At 34.6% G+C, this 17,145-nt stretch overlaps 1 protein-coding gene across 7 annotated transcripts in view; it reads left to right on the top strand.

Annotated features, from left to right (window-relative positions):
• The window catches only part of LOC136040948 (tudor domain-containing protein 7-like), a 150,699-nt gene that overhangs the window by 94,487 nt on the left and 39,067 nt on the right, over positions 1-17,145 (top strand). For all 7 annotated transcript variants that reach the window (XR_010620920.1, XM_065725393.1, XM_065725394.1 and 4 more), the window contains 4 exons: positions 4,187-4,306; positions 6,543-6,809; positions 12,399-12,632; positions 16,009-16,110. Coding sequence is in view for 6 of the 7 variants with exons in the window: in XM_065725393.1 (XP_065581465.1) it covers positions 4,187-4,306; positions 6,543-6,809; positions 12,399-12,632; positions 16,009-16,110 (723 nt within the window). In the remaining variant the exon portion in view is untranslated. The remainder of the gene's footprint in view (positions 1-4,186; positions 4,307-6,542; positions 6,810-12,398; positions 12,633-16,008; positions 16,111-17,145) is intronic.

The following is a 17,145-nucleotide window of genomic DNA, read 5'->3' as shown; positions in this document are numbered from 1 at the left end:
ATCGAAAGACAATTTTTGTAAAACGATTGTTCCAAGCATTCGTCGCAACACAAGGTAAACTAACGGAAAAACGGAAGGATGGGGGGCGGGGTTTATGTATCGGTCCTTTACCAGTTGGACGTTTTGGACCGTCTTTTTGACTCGCTTATGAATTCTAAGAACGGTGTGACCTCAACAAATCATTTACGACTGGTACCACTTTAAGTTGCCTTCTCAACAAAATTTTTTAAATTGTGAAAAAAATTGCCTGTGCATGCGTTTCACCTTAGTTACTGTTGTGTTGCCAAAGGGATACAGAAGGATATGTCAGCCATCCCTCATACATGCTGCAGCCCAGACATATGAAACAAAGAGAAGAAAGGATATAATAAATGAAAAATAAAACCAAATAGGTGAGAAAAACGAGGATTTTATCAGCCAATAGCAAACAATGAAAACGAAAACAACGCGAATATTCCGTCAAGGACTTCCGCCAAGTCGTCTTCAATGCTCAGAAAAAAACAAAGACAAGAACTAACGTTTCGAAGTAAACTCTACAAGAAGAGAAAGGCAATGAATCAAAAAACCATCTAGAATCAATGAAAGACGCTTCATCACTTGGATTGGACAAATATCCTTTGCTTAGCAATAGATTTTGTTTGCCTGCAATTTCGATTTTTATTAGATATGTGGACACAGTGTTTTAAATTAAAAAGGGGGAAAAATACTGATTGAATCTTTTAATATTAATTTATTTTAAATTGGACTTAAGGAAACACCTCCTGTATCTCTATTTATAACAAAATTTATATTTATATATTTTTAAATCTCAATTGCCTCTCTAAAAGATTGTGGTTGACTATTTACAGTTAAAGTTGCCTCTTCAAGAAGAATTAAATGATCGGAGTTCTCAAAAATATGGAGGGCTAAAGCAGAATCAAAGATGCCATTTTTACTTTCAAACCTCAAGGACTTATCTATTGAATTTTTGTGTTCATGTAATCATTCCCCCAGTTGTTGATGGATCATAACAATGTGAAACTTCCCATATGAACACGGGACTCTGTGGACACCACTACCCACTATAAGGTCGGTTTTATCCTTTCCCGAGTTGAAGAAAATGTTCAAGTTTTTGTTCAGTTTTGAAAGAAACAGAGATTGTGTTTTTTTCTCACCTATTTGATTTAATTTTTCATTTATAATATGCTTTCTTCTCTTTGTTTCATGCGTCATGCATAGTCAGTTTGTTCTTAGAATGTATTTATGCCCAGATATCTTCTCATAAGGGTTGGATTTTCATTTCGATGTGCTTCAGGTGTAGGGAGTCACTCTCCTATCATGTGGATAATATGCTTCAATTAGTGCCATTTTCGTTGACGTGTAGCATCTTTTATTAAAGGCAGGTGTGAGGAAGGTTTGACTGTCTGTTTTGTAATACCTAAGGAGGGTTCCTCTATTTGGCCAGTCGAGCACCCTCTAAGATAAAGTTATAATAGCAGATGATTGGACGTGGATGTTAAACGTCACCTTCGGTAAAATAATCAAGTCATGTTATCTTTAACATGATAATATTCTCTATCTATAACAGTTTGATTATCTATAATAATCCTGACTCGGTGATTGGGTTGACTTGCAGCAAGTTTATCCGATAATATTGTCCTTTCTGTACAAATTACAACTGTAGCGTAAAACAGCATGTTTCACACGGAATATAAACTGCCAGTACAATATTGACTAAAATGATTTCATATTTTTGTCGTTTTTTGTTGTTGTTGTTTTTGGGAGATATTTTGTGACGGTGTGTCTCCGGCTATTATTAAATATCCTTTGTAGACAGATTTTTTGAAAATCAAAGATCCTCTTTTCTTGCTACTGGTTTAGATTCCAGTATTCACAGCTATAGAGATGGTTGGAGTGGATTCTGCTGTTGATCGTTCTCATTTGCAGTCTAAGTGAGTATTTTCTGGTCCACTGACTTTTCAAATCCTAGACTGTACCACCTTCTTGTTCGTTGCACTCAACTTCTAAGATTTATAAAATGTATTGTTTCCTCTACTGCTTTATCCCCACTTTTTGCTCTATGATGAATTCCTTGTTTTCCATCCCAAATAGCTTGTTTTCTCTTGGATTATATCGCATATAGCAATGATCAGGAATCTAAGTTTATCCGTAATGTCGCAAAATGTATTTGTGATAAAAAAAAGTACGTATAACCTAAAAAAGAAATTTGTTTATGTTTGGATTTTAAACGTCTTCACTTCATGTTAAATAAAAATCGTTAAAAAAAATCATTATGTTGGTTTTTATTTGTTAATAATAAGCAGCTGGAAACTTTTTTTTTTGGTCAGAATGATTTTATGGCCCAATTTTAGCTAAAAATAGTTTTTGCAGAACAAAAGGGTGCCAAACTATAGTTTATTGAGGTGCAATCTTTTAGACGAATCTTGTTGTCGGGGGACTCCCCCTCCCCCAGTGCAAGTAAACATATGAAAACGGCTTTTTTTGCTTTAACTCCAATTAAAGTAAAAGTGACGTTGCTTCCCCAATCAGAATCATGAAGAGCGCCTGTTCCTTACACATTCTTCTCGATTTAGGAAATTTATTGCGTAAACTGTCCTTTCGTTCCAAATTGCTATAAAGAACACAGCTAAGACTGGGAAATTCTAGCCTTAAAATGCCCTTTATAAGCTTTATCTCTCCCCCCCCCCCACCTACTAAAACAAATCTGCTGTTTTGACTTTTGTGCTGCAATGCTTCGAGAATCAGGGCACTTCTTAGGTGCGTTTGTCCTAAGGAACACGATAGAAATTTGATTTTTCCGTTTTCATAGGATCAATTTCTGTCTTGAATTATTGTCAAAGGGTTTTAGGGGAGCCTGGTGTAAAATAACAACTTAAGCTCCCCTCGGCCTAAGGTATACAGGTAATTTAATTCATGGAGGTAAAATATTGGCGAATTGAACGAACTTCGTTGAGGTTTTGAGATTATGTGGTAAGAAGAGCTGATGTTAGTTGTGGAAGTTGGGCAGATTAATCATCCAGGATATTATCCGTGAGGTAGGTGAATCCAATGAAGGCATCCAAATCAAGAATAGGCAAACAACAACAAGTAAAACAACATGAGGAATTAATCTAAGAAAGTGAAATTTGTTTAAATCTTAAATGAATATTTTGGTTCTGTATCCTAGAGCCATCCTCAGCAAAGTATATTTAAAAATATAAAATAAGACATATAAAACATGTAAAAATCAACATATAATAACAAATAAAAGTACATAAACATATAATAACAAATAACAAAACAAATACGTAAACTTATAATAACAAATAAAAATACATATATGTCAACATATAATAACAAATAATAATACATAAACATAAACAAATAATAATACATAAACATAACCATATAATAATTTATAAAAATATAATAAAATGCCTGATTATTAAAACTAAAATTAAAAACAGTCCTAGAATATTTACTTCGAGGCAGTTCAACCTGGACAAAAGAAAACAACACGAAACAAGGCATTATATTCCGGTAAAAAAACAAATCAAGAGTATGTTTTTAATGTTATTTTTCAATTTTTTGGCTGTCAGCCTAAAAGGTCTCTTTGGTTCACGTTCATTGGTATTAGCTATCGGTTGGGAGCGTAATTTGTTAAATTATTTTTATTAAATTTTCGCATAATGCGTTGAGTGAATAATCCCTCGAGTCCCTATTTAAATAGTTATTATTTAGCTTAGTTTTATTTCTATTGGCTCCTGAACAACCTGTTTAATACTCAAATCATTTCTAGTGAGGGAGACGTTTTCAAGAAGTATTGTATGGATAGGTTCTCGAAATATGGAGGCTTAGAGAAGAATCAAAAGAACCGTAGAATTTAAAGCCTTATTATACCATCCGTATTCTATTGCAGACATTTTTTTCTCAGTTTTGGTGGGTCCTACCCACATAATAACTGCCGCAGTCACATGGTATATGATGCACCCCTCTTCGACGAGTAACTGGGGTCATATCTTCACCAGGCATTTGGAAATTCATCATGTTTAAATTACTAGTACAAACTGTATATGACAATATTTTGGTGGAAAAATATTATAGAAATCTGATAAGAAATATGATAGAAAATGTCACTATTGGAGATCAATTCCTAATTTTTTTTTAGCATTTCTTAGATATTAAACTAACTTCTTCTTTTTTGAAGGTGGAAAAAGCAGATGAATCAGGCGTCCTATGCTCGTTGGTGGATGTCGGTGATCTTGAACAAATGAACTTGGAGGACCTCTACTATCTGCCAAAAGAATACACAGAATTGCCATTCCAGGTCAGTTCTGTTTTTCGTTTTTTTTTGTTTTTTTTTGTTTTTTTAATTTGAACCAGTTTGTAACTGAGTAAGCGACCCTCAGAAATATTTTAGTAAAACTCTTCGCTATTTTATGTTATATTTGCGTTTATGTAATGATTGGGTATAAAGAAGAGATATCTCTGAATGCACAAAGCAAAGTTAAATAAATCTAAATAATTAGCTTTTTTGAAAAATCAATCTTGATTGGATTCAATGGATATGTAAAATACATATAAGCGCAGCTGAAGAGAGAGGGGGGATTTTCCCCCAGTTTCATTCAAAACAAAATTTGAAACCATATTATGGAAATATGGTGCCCAAGGCCGCATCTTGTCACATTATAAGCCCCTTCGCATCCCTATTCAGGGATCTTACCGAATGTGAAGACATCATCGCTGTAACACCGCTTCAGGGCGAGTGAATAGGCTTTGTGGGCACCCTATGCGCCACCAATGTTTTTAGAGGAACTAAGGTTTAAGTTAAGGTCTCATCCCCAAGATGAATCTTCTGATTCCGTGTCCTGCTAAAGTTCAGACTACTGTGCCCCACTGTGTTCAACTTTGATCATACTCCAGTGATTCTGACTTCGGTATTCTTTTGCTTGGGTAGAAAAAAATTAAGGGAAAGAGTTTTGGTAGAAGGAAAGCTGAAAAGGAAAGTAAGGGTTTTGACAGGGGTTGTTTCAATCCTAACTCTGAGATACTCTGAGCAACTTAACCATTTCTAGGAGCCTAAAACTTTAACTCGGTTGTTAAGATTCTAAACACATGGGGTGATGATGTTGTAGAGTCGAGTTGACTCCTACCGACTCTCCTATTTTAGAGAGTTACTTAGAGCACTCAGTCCAAAAAAAGGGTTTGAGCGTTCAATTGGAGGATGTAATTGTTTGATATTTAGTGTATTTGTTGGCATATGTAAATAATACCAGAGGAGCCAGCTTCGATCGACTTAAAGAAAGACATTTTTTTTATCTCTTTTCCAAAACAACTTAATTTTATTTCTCTTTATTCGTTGTAGAAAGTAAAACCACTAGAGATTGGACATTTGGCTATTTGTGTCATTCATATGGAAACTGGATTAAGGCTGAAAATAATTTCCAGGGAGTCTTGGCCTGTCTAGATTGTTTTCTTTCCAATCTTATTGATAACAACCACCGCGAAGCTCTGTCCCATGACACACAAATTGTTATTGCAATTTTTCTTCTGCACTATAGTATTTAATTAGAAACCGTTAAAAATTGTGTTTTGAAACTCCTCCTACTTATGCTCATGGCTTTGAACCTTCATGGATCTCTAATTTCAGTCTGAATACGATATATGAAAAATACAAGGGGGACTGGGGGGACTCAAAGAATTTTAAATGGTTACTCCTAATGCATTGCTTTTGACCAAAAAAGTTCTGGAAAACATACCTAGGAAACGCAGCCTTACATATCTTTGGCCGAAGCAAGCAGTAGAATACTGCCCAGGAGACATTTAGACTAAAATGATTGAAAAGTGTTTGGCTTATTTCAAACTGAAATTCATGCTAGGAGGGCTAGAATGGACCTATGGAAAACAAAAGAGCTTGTGTTTGCACTTGATTAGGCTCAATTACCGATGATGCTGTTGGCATACTACGTAACGTGCTATATCTGATCCATTTTTTGTCAGTAAGAAAAAAAATAAATAAAAAGGGACAACAGCCTATTGAGCCCAAAATTTTTCAAAATATTTTGAACTAACTTATTTGTCCATAACTCTGTCCAAGTCATACGTAAGCGCTCCATTCATCCCTCTATCTAGTGCATCGCGTGATAACTGGACCATCTTGACATTGTCGAAGTCTTCTGTCCATGTTTTTCTTAACCTGTCTTGGGGATGAAGGTCGTGAAGGAATCTTTCAAGGATCCCTCCGTGTTTCGTTACCGATCCACCGCAATTTTGTTGATTGTTATTGCTGAGATTGGTTTCAGTGGACTGGAGTCTTTGGTATATTACCATATCGGTTGTGACATCAGTGTGATTCAGGCAATGTGACGAAGGCATCTCGTTTCAAATGCTAGGTTTTTACGTCTTCTGTTTTGAGTTTCCCTGGTTTCACATCTGTATATACTTATAGGGATGACTAGGCTGTGGTACAGAATTTGGGAGTAAGTAAGTTATCTGTTAACTGTTATCTGGCTGGTTCTAAAATATGGTTGAATTTATTTGCTCAACTTTTTGTTATGTTTTAGGCCATCCGGTGCCAGTTAAAAGGTCTGGAGCTGTTTGCTGATGATGATGTTGCCACACAACGCGTACAAGCCCCTGATGTTGTTGGACAGATGGCCTTGGTTCACATTGAGGATAGAAAAGTTGATCCATTGATCCGGCAAATGACTTTAGAAGTCACTATGTCGATAACTGCCATCATAGACTCGGAAACGAAAAAGGAGTTCAATTTGAATGAAGTGACAAGGAAGAGCATTATTGATAGCACTAAAGGATATGATAAACTTCAGGTATATTTTAGTTTTCTTGTTTCTCTTTTGGTAATGGATGCATACAAGTCCTTACGTAAATCAAATATCTATTAAAGGATCTTAACACTAATTGATGGTCTCCTGACTTGGACGAATTTGGCATAAGGAAGAAACATAGTAGTGGTAACTGACAGTTAAGAATTTGTAGTTACAACAATCTAGTTATAACCGGCATTCACGAAACGACCCATCAGCTAGCATGGTCTTCACATTAGGCGTTTTCACTGCCAAACCAGACTCTATGGCAAATTTGTAATTCAGAGTTTTGCCCGGGTACAGTCGGGTTTGTCAGTGGATAAGACCGATGTTTGTAAGACGACTAACCTTATTTGTTACGCTACTGTTAAGGGAAGACTGACAGGATCGATCCAAGGTCAGTTGAATATGAAACTGGAGAGTCTAGAATATGACAATGTAGAAGATTGATGGAAAAAATTATTGGAAAATAGTTTGCGAAGTAGCAGAAGCTGCTTAGGGAGAGTAGTTAAGAAATCCAGTTGGGAATATTAGTGAAATCGCTTTGACCTGGGTAGAAGAGAAGAGGCGATTGTACCAGAGGCTTCTGGGTGATAGATCCATTGAAAGTGATAAAACAGTAAGGAAAGTAGCCATTTAATTGCGAATTGAGGGGATATGAATATTCGGCCGTGGTTAAAATTACCGGGGATCCGATAGATGCACCGAGACGGCATAATAATTAGATTTTTTGGCATGTTAATAAATTGAGAGGAAGTAGTCAATTTAGACTTGTCCTATTTCAAGATAGTTAGAGATTATTGAAAGTGTTAAAGAGGTATCAGTTAAATATCTTGAGAAGGTGATAAAACCTCATAGAGCTATATGAAATACTTTAGAAAAAGGGAAACAGTTTTCGTAAATTTGGAAATATTTAGGATTTATATTGCAGGAAGGAGTTACAGATAGCATTAGATAATTCTGAAATAATAAGGCCTTGGGTGCATATATTTTGGTAAATGAGTTTTAGAAATATGATGGATTTGAATTTAGGGATGAATTGCTAAAGATTGTGGAAATGATTTTAGAAAAGGGGGCTAGCTATTGACATTAAAAAAAAACTTTAGTTAAACCCCTTTATAAAAAAGATGTAAAGGGTGATTGTGGAAATTTACAGAGGCATTAGCCTGATTTCTGTATAAAGCGAATAGGGTGATGATACTTATTAAAATAAGAGACGTTTTAGATAAATCTTAAGAGAAGATTAATGTGGTTTGAGGAAGAGGTGAGGAGGTGCAGTGGAAGAGTGAAGAGTTTGAGGAAGAGGTCTATTAGAAGAATGAAGAGCTGGAGGAAGAAGAGAAGAGGCCGAGTGGAAGAATGAAGAGCTGGAGGAAGAAGAGAAGAGGTCGAGTGGAAGAGTGAAGAGTTTGAGGAAGAGGTGAAGAGGTCGAGTGGAATAATGAAGAGCTTGAGGAAGAAAAGAAGATGTTGAATATGAGAGTGAAGAGTTTGAGGAAGAGAAGAATAGGTCGAGCGATAGAGTGAAGAGTATGAGGAAAAGGTCGAATGTAAGAATGTTGAGTTTAAGAGAGTGGTTAAATGAAGAGGAGAAGAGGTCCAGTGGAAGAGTGAAGAGTTTGAGGAAGAGATGAAGAGGTCGAGTGGAAGAATGAAGAGCTTGAGGAAGAGGAGAAGAGGTCGAGTGAAAGGGTGAAGAGTTTGATGAAGAGTAGAAGATATTGAGTGGAAGAAGGAATAGTTTGAGGAAGAGTAGAAGAGGTTAAGTGGAAGGGTTAAGAGTATGAGAAAAAGGTTGAATGGAAGAATGAAGAGTTTGAGGAAAAATGGTTTGATGAAGAGGAGAAAAGGCGGGGTGGAAGAGCTTGGAGTTTTTGGAAGAGATTGACCGTATTTTGACCCTTAGTTTAATAATTGAGAAATGCCTGAGTCTCCAGACCCATTTAGGGAGGGGAGAGGATGCTTCCGCTAAATTTTTACTTTTAGATTTATTATTGAGAAGGTCTCAGGTCGATAGAAATCGGGGTAAAGAAACAAAGAGAGAAAAATCTCAATGAATAAAACAGTCAAAGCGAGATATCGGCCAGTTGCAAAAAGACAAAACTAAAGGACGCCGATATTTCGCCTGTGTAAAAAAAAAAAAACGAGGTGTCTTCCGTGTAAAAGAAACAAAGATTAAAAAACACATAAAAAATCACCAATATTAAAATACAATTGTTTTAACAGACCATTTGGATTACTGTTACCAATTGAGTTATTTCGATGAAAACACAAAAGCAACTAGATAAAAATTATACAAAATAGTTAGAAAGAAATGTAGATGGTAACCTAGCCTAGGTAAATTTGATGTAGGAAAAGAAAAAAGTAGTGGTTATCTACAACCAATTTTGTATTTGTTCTTTAAAGGACCCATAAGTTGGGCATAATACAAGTGTGATATTAAATGAAGTATCTGACCATTTTAGGATATTAACAAGTTTTCAAAATAGATATGAAAAACTGATCATTAATAAAAATGTGCTAATTCTTTACAAAGGAATGTTAAAGAAATGTAGTTTTGAGTTTCTAAATAGTGACGAACTAGATATCAATGCTAAGTTTCAAAATTGGTATTCAATTATAACTAGTTTATTGCTTAATTGTAGTACTCATAAAAGTGTAACTCGTCGTAGAGAAACTCTTCTAAGAGCTCTTTTAAAGCCTATTGTTAGAAGAAGGTATTTTTTCAAAATGTGTGCGGCTAGTAATACTGTAAGTGATAAAACAGAATATATAATTTATCGTAACCAGTTAAATATACTACATCGTAAAGCCGCTGATGATGTCCTAGGGAAGAATGCTATATGTTTGGTAGAGAGGAGGATGGGTTTGTACAAGAATTATCTGAGTGATAGATCATGTGAAAATAAGAGAAATGTAAAGACAGTGGAGAAAGAACTAAAAAATGAACTAGGGACGTGTGAAGTGGATGCCAAGGAATAAATTGCCAAACTTCAAGAAGAGGCAGCCAGACGGCATAATAGTAAAGCATTGTACTGGCGTGTTAATAAATTGAAAGGGAATAGTCAATCATGACTTACCCGAGTTAAAGAAAGGAAACGGGGCCACAATTAGTGATAAAGAAAGAATTGAAGAGATATGGGTACAACAATTTACATGAAAAGATTTAGTTGAAAATGAAATAGTCTGTGACACTTTGGATATGAAGGAAGATTTATTTTGCAAAGAAGAATTAGTGACTGTACTAAAACGATAAAAAAAAGTAAGGTCCCAGGTTTTAATAGTGTTGTAAATGAGTTTCTTAAATATGGTGGTTACGAGGATAGAAATAAGCTTTTTAAAGTTATGAATATGATTTTTGAGAAAAGGGAAGTACCTGATTTACGAAAACCCTATTTAATATGATAATTTAAACCCTGTATACCGATTTTAGGAAAACCCTATTTAAACCCCTGTGTAAGAAGGGTGATAAGAGTGAGTGTGGTAAATATTGAGGCATTAGTGTCGTGTCTGTAGGTTTTTGCGAAGGTTTTATCCTTGTATAGTGTACCAGACAAATACATTAAAGTGATTAGTGCCATATACGAAAATAACACTGCTGGATTTTGAGGTCAGGATATTAAGGTTGGATATGGGGTCGGCAGCTGATTTCGTATTAAATCGGGAGTTAAGCAAGGTTTTGTTCTGGGTTGCCCCATTTATATGGATTATTTTGATTGACTTTGTCTTAAGGAGCTTGTATTCTATCTCCATTAATATGGATCATTTTGACAGACTTTGTCTTAAGGAGCGCAGAAAAGGCAGTGGGAGAACACGGAATAAAAAAGAAAGTAAAATTCCTCTGGACTTAGATTTTGCTGATGATTTAAGCATTCTAGATGCTAGTGTGAGTAAAATGAATGAACTTTTAGAGGTTTTGCGAGCTCAGGCTGCTCATAAGTGAAGATGAAAAGGTGACGTTGGGTAACGAAAAGATTGATCAGGTGAGCAGCTTCCCTTACTTAGGTAGTATTATTAGTAAAGACGGTGAGTGCAATGAAGATTGTTAAAAATAAAATAGCCAAGGCCTGGGGTGTTCTTTCAAAGTTGAAAAAAGCTCGGAAGAATAGGAAGATAAATCTGCAAACATACATAAGAATATTGAAAGCTGCAGTGATGACAGTGCTCAAATATGTCTTTGAAGCATGGACGCTCCGAAAAATGGAAGAACATTTGCTAGATGTTTTCCAGAGTAATTGCCTACGTATTGTATGGGATACCCGACTGACTGACCGAATCTCAAACAGTAGGCTATGTGAAAAGTGTGGTTCAGTCTCTTTTTCTAGGGCTATAATGAGAGACAGCTTGAGATGGGTAGGGCAGGTTCTGCGGAAGAAGGATGACAGATTGCAAAAGATTTTCCTTTTTTGGCTAACCGTCTTGGGTCAAGCGAAAAGCAAGTCGTCTCGGTTGGGAAGGGGGCATAAGGAAAGATTTAAGGGAAATGGGAACTTGCTGGGAGGATGTAAAGAGGGAGATTCTGCAGTTAGCTGTTAGTAGTAGTAGTAGTAGAAGAAGGAGTATATCATATTCCTCTTTTTATACGGATTGTTTTGATGGACATCGTCCTAACAAACACAGATTAGGCTACGAGACCACATAGTATCAAACGGGAAGGTATAGCTCTTTGTCTTTGATTATGCAGATGCTTTGAGTATTCTAGCTAAAATGTTAGCGAAATGAGTGAATTTTTTGTTGCTTAGACTAGGAATATATGAGGATAAAGGTTTGAAGTGGGTAGCTTTTAGATCAAGTGGGTAGTTTCTATTGCCTGGTTAGTATTATTAGTAAGACCAGTGGATGCAGTGAAGATGTAAAAAGTAAGATAGCCAAGGCCCGGTTTTTTTGTTGTTTTTTTTAGTCGGAAAAAATCTAAAAAATAGGAAGATGAGTCTGTGAAACAAGATTAGAATATTGGAAGCCACGGTAGTGACCATCATTCTAAAATGTGGGTGTTTCAAAAAATGAGAAAAAAAAAACTTCATGAAAAACGCATTTAAATGCGACTTTCTACCAATGAGACGTTGCAGACGGAATTCATGCGATGTTATGTGATCAGTTCTGCTTCACAAAATTGACTATCCGAACTTTGCTTAAAGTGGTAGTCTCAAAATTAATCTCTTTTCGTCAGCTTGTTTTGGAAATTCTTTTCCGGAGTTTCTTATCGACTTATAAAATTTTCTCGTATAGGCGAATGTTCAGTTTGCCTCTGCTTCGGATCAGAGTTTTTTCTAGTCGGCAAGAGGTTAAGATACAGTAAGTAAAATATTATTGTTTACGGACTGGTAAAAATATACTATTGGTATTGTTTTCTAGATAAATAAGCTAGGGAGTTTTATTCTTCTCGAGAAATATTTAGGGAGACTTCAGAGGATTTTGCGTTCAATAATTCATACCAATTGAAATCTACGTAGCGATGTTTTTTCGTCATTTTCGCTTGACGCAATTGAATGTCAGAACTTATTTAAAGTGCTAATTTTAATTATGGTGGGAGGGGGGGGGGGGGTTCTACTGACACTTATTAGATTTTTTTATTCGTTTTTATATATTTAGGACAATGTTGTTGAACTGGCTGTTATTACCGGTGCTACAGAAGACAACGTCATCTATTGTCATGTGCCTGATGTGATTAAGCGGATCGAGGCATTTATGGAGACGTTTAAAAATGTCAAAGGTCTACCTACTGAATCCAACAATAACATTAGTGAAGATGAGTGCCTACTAGTCAATGACGAGGATAGATGGAAGCGTGCTCGATTCACTGCTAATTGTACAAATCCAACACATGTACGTATGGCAACTTTTCATTCCCTGGTCCCCCTCACCCTTTTTCTCCCTCCTTCCTCTCTCCTGGTCTCTCCCCCTCTCCCTTTCCCTCTCTCTCTCTCTCCTTTATCCTTCCTCCTCAATTTGCTCGAAAATAATGTTACCCAAGATATATTTTACAGAAATTTATCTGTGTACTATATTACAGTACGCCTACTCTTTATTTTTGTGAAATTCATATATTAGATTAAGTTAATTAATTAGTTTGATTAGTTGCTAATTAAACGAATTATTTAATTGTTAATTAAATTACTGCTTAAATTGCTTTGATGCTATTATAAATGTGATTTAATATTTTAAATACGAAGCAGAATTATAGGCATTCCTCGTTTATCCACACAAGAATCGGATCACATTTCAATGTCATGGGTACTTCACAATTACTATAACTTTGCAGGCACTAAAAAAGATCTAACCTGACAAGCAGTCTTCGCCCTCTTGGTGAGAGTCAGCTCTTTATTGTCGTGTGAGTCATGACAGTTTGAAAAGTATTTTTGTTATCCAAAATTAAAACACAAAAAAGTTTTTTGTTGCATTTTTGTGAAACAAAAGTTTGAAGTAATTACGTTTGCAGCTAAATCAATTGGGGTGTGTTTTAAAACTTAATATAGTTAAACCACATGTAATATTTAAATAAAATAATGGTTATTTCTCTTTAATTGAAGTTTCATCTATCTTAACTGCCCTTATTTCAACCTGCATAGTTACAAAAGGAGCTAAAATTACTTTTTATTTTTTCACTTGTCTTTTTACTGCTTTATTACTTTATACATCTCTTTTTGTCTCTTATATTTATACATAAAAAAAAACTAGTTTTTTTTAACTGAAAGTAAGGAGCGACCTTAAAACTTAAAACGAACAGAAATTACTCCGTATATGAAATGGATTGTTTCCTCCGCAATCCCTCGCTCTTTACGCTAAAGCTTTTAATTGTTTTAAAAAGCAGAATTGTGGCAAAGAGTCAAACTTTAGCGTAAAGAGCGAGGGATTGCGGAGGAAACAATCCATTTCATATACGGAGTAATTTCTGTTCGTTTTAAGTTTTAATGTCGCTCCTTACTTTCAGTTAAAAAAAACTAGTTTTTTTTTATGTAATTTCTGAACGTTTTTGAATTAATGCATGTTTGATTTTGACTCTCCACACGTAAACTATTCAAATGAAATTTGCATATTAATTCCTTTTTTGGCTAAATGGCTTTCTCTTAGTTTTGATCATACGATTTTGAGAAATATGGGATGGGGAAGGAGGCCTAGTTGCCATGCAATTTTTCGGTTACATAAAAAGGCAACTATTAATTTTAATTTTAACGAATTTTTTTATTAGCAAAAAATATACGTAACTTTAGAATTAACTTACGTAACAAACTTTTATATTCTTTAATTATTATTATGTATATGAGGGGGTTTGTACCCTCGTTAATACCTCGTTCTTTACACTAAATCGTAAGTTTTGTCCCAATTCCTTAAGAATGACCCCTGAATCAGAAAGGCCGTAGAATAAATAGTTGAAATTACTAAAAATACTTTAGCATAAAGAGCGAGGTATTTATCTCCTCCTAAATACCTCGCTCTTTATGCTAAAGTATTTTTAGAACCCCTCATATGCGTAATAATCTCTGTTCGTTTTAAGTTTCAATGCTACTTCTTCCTTTCATTTGAAAAAACGTTTTCATGTTTATTTTTCATTGTTTTCTTATAGTAATGCTAGAGAATCCTGCGCCCTTTTCATTGAATTTTTCTTCCCCCATGACAGATTCCTCCAAGGAAAGATCCTCCAACATAGCCCCCTCTCCTCAGCCCCACCCCCAAACAAAATAAAATCCCCCTGAAAACGTCTGTACACTTCCCAATAACCATTACTATATGTAAACACTGGTCAAAGTTTGTAACTTGCAGCCCCTCCCCCAGGGATTGTGGGGGAGTAAGTCATCCCCAAAGACATAGTTATTATGGTTTTTGACTATGCTGAACAAAATGGATATCTCAAAATTTTGATCCGTTGACTTTGGGAAAAAAATGAGCGTGGGAGGGGGCCTAGATACCCTCCAATTTTTTTGGTCACTTAAAAAGGGCACTAGAACTTTTCATTTCCGTTAGAATGAGCCCTCTCGCGACATTCTAGGACCACTTGGTCGATACGATGACCCCTGGGGAAAAGAAAAAAAAAAAAAAACAAACAAATAAACACGCACCCGTGATTTGTCTTCTGGCAAAAAATACAAAATTCCACATTTTTGTAGATAGGAGCTTGAAACTTCTACAGTAGGGTTCTCTGATACGCTGAATCTGATGGTGTCATTTTCGCTAAGATCCTACGACTTTTAGGGGGTGTTTCCCCTTATTTCCCTAAATAGGGCAAATTTTCTCAGGCTCGTAACTTTTGATGGGTAAGACTAAACTTGATGAAACTTATATATTTAAAATCAGCATTAAAATGCGATTCTTTTGATGTAGGTATTGGTATCAATACCTTTTTTGAGAGTTTTGGTTACTATTGAGCCGGGTCGCTCCTTACTACAGTTCGTTACCACGAACTGTTTGATACTGCTTTTTTACTTTATACTTCTCTTTTTGTCACTTCTTTTGTACTGCATATTGTCGTTTTTATGGTTAAAATGATTTACATTCCTTTTTGTTCTTATTTGCACATTATTTTATGATACTTATTATTTGATTTGTTTTCTTATTTGTGTATTTGAACTTTTTAATTTGGCCTGGTATTGAGATATTTTTATAAGCTCGGACACCCAGGATACCTTGCTACTGATGTGCTACTCATTATACTTATTTAGAAAACTGTTGTTGTATCTTGGCAACTGTTTTTTAGTGTTAAAAACAAAACTAACTTGGCATAATTACATCATACTACATGCTACTGTTCTAGGCTATGCGTTAATATGATTTAGATTCCTTTTTATTCATCTTTACTCATTATTTTATGACGCTTAGTATTCGATTTGTTTTTTTATTTGTATATTCAAACTTTTTGATTTGGTTTGGTATTGAGATATTTTTATAAGCTCGGACACCCAGGATACCAGGCTACTGATGTGCTTCAATCCTAATCCTCCCACCATCCTGAGCTTCTCCTTAATCCTAATCTATTCAAAGCCTCCCTCTTTACATCCTCCCAGGAAGCTCCCGTTTTTCTTAAATATTTTCTTCGACATACTCCCATCCCATTTGGGGACCATCTGTTTTAGGTTTGGCCCTAGACGGTTTGTTGAAAAGGACAATCACTATAATTAATGATATTAATTTAATCATTACTTATTATTTTGTAATTATTTAAATATTTGATTATATTTAATCCTATCTAGTATTCGTTTCATTTCAGGTCCAAGTTCAGCTAATTGATTACGGGTCTCGTGTCATAATACCCAGGAAAAATGTTCGATCGTTAGCAAAGATCATGCCCATTCTTTGTGATATACCTAAGGTAAGTTTTTCTAAATCTAATTCTAAAAAAGATTCGTTTTATAAAACGTGTGCTTAACATGTACCCTTCCTTTGAGAATTATGTATTTTAGTGAATCTACTGGATGTATTTATTAATTATAATTTTGTTTGGAATGTTATGTTGGTTTATTATATATATATATATATACATATATATTTAATATATATATATATATATATATATATATATATATATATATATATATATATATATATATATATATATATATATATATATATATATATATATATAAATAAGTTGTCTGTCTGTGTGTCTGTCTATCAGACAGTCGCGCGTAACGACTTACGCGCGCTGGGGGGCTTGGGGGGGGCGCGAAGCGCCCCCACCAACTAGGTGTCTATATATATAAAAATAAGTTGTCTGTGTGTGGATCTGTGGATCAGGTGACGTCATGTTTGTTCGCATATGACGTCTGAATTATTTCACACTAATACAAAAGAAGAAAAAAACTAAAAAAGGTAAAAACTACAAAAAAACTAAAAAGAAAAAAAAATAAAAAAGCTAAAAAACTAAAAAAAACTAAAAAAAAGGTAAAAATCTAATAACTAAAAAAAAACTGAAAAAAATAAAAAAAGGCAAAAACTACAAAAAAAATAAAAACTAATAAAAAAACTAAAAAAGCTAAAAAACTAAAAAAACTAAAAAAACTAAAAAAAACTAAAAAAAGGTAAAAAACTAAAAAAAACTAAAAACTAAAAAAGAAAAAACTAAAAAAAAGGAAAAAACTGAAAATAAAAGAGAAAAAGAAAACTAAAAAAATATGAATAAATATATATAAAAATAAGTTGTTTGTGGGTTATGTCTGTTTGTCTGTCTGTCGAGTGACGTCGTGTTTGTCCGCATATGACGTCTGAATTATTTCACACTAATACAAAAGAAGAAAAAAAACTAAAAAAGGTAAAAACTACAAAAAAAAACTAAAAAGAAAAAAACTAAAAAAGCTAAAAAACTAAAAAAAACTAAAAAAGGTAAAAAACAAAAAACTAAAAAAAA

This window comes from Artemia franciscana, chromosome 21, assembly GCF_032884065.1.
Source record: "Artemia franciscana chromosome 21, ASM3288406v1, whole genome shotgun sequence".
In the NCBI taxonomy this organism is placed as follows: domain Eukaryota; kingdom Metazoa; phylum Arthropoda; class Branchiopoda; order Anostraca; family Artemiidae; genus Artemia; species Artemia franciscana.
Note: the sequence above shows the minus strand (reverse complement) of the source record. Positions and strands in the feature narration are given on the sequence as shown.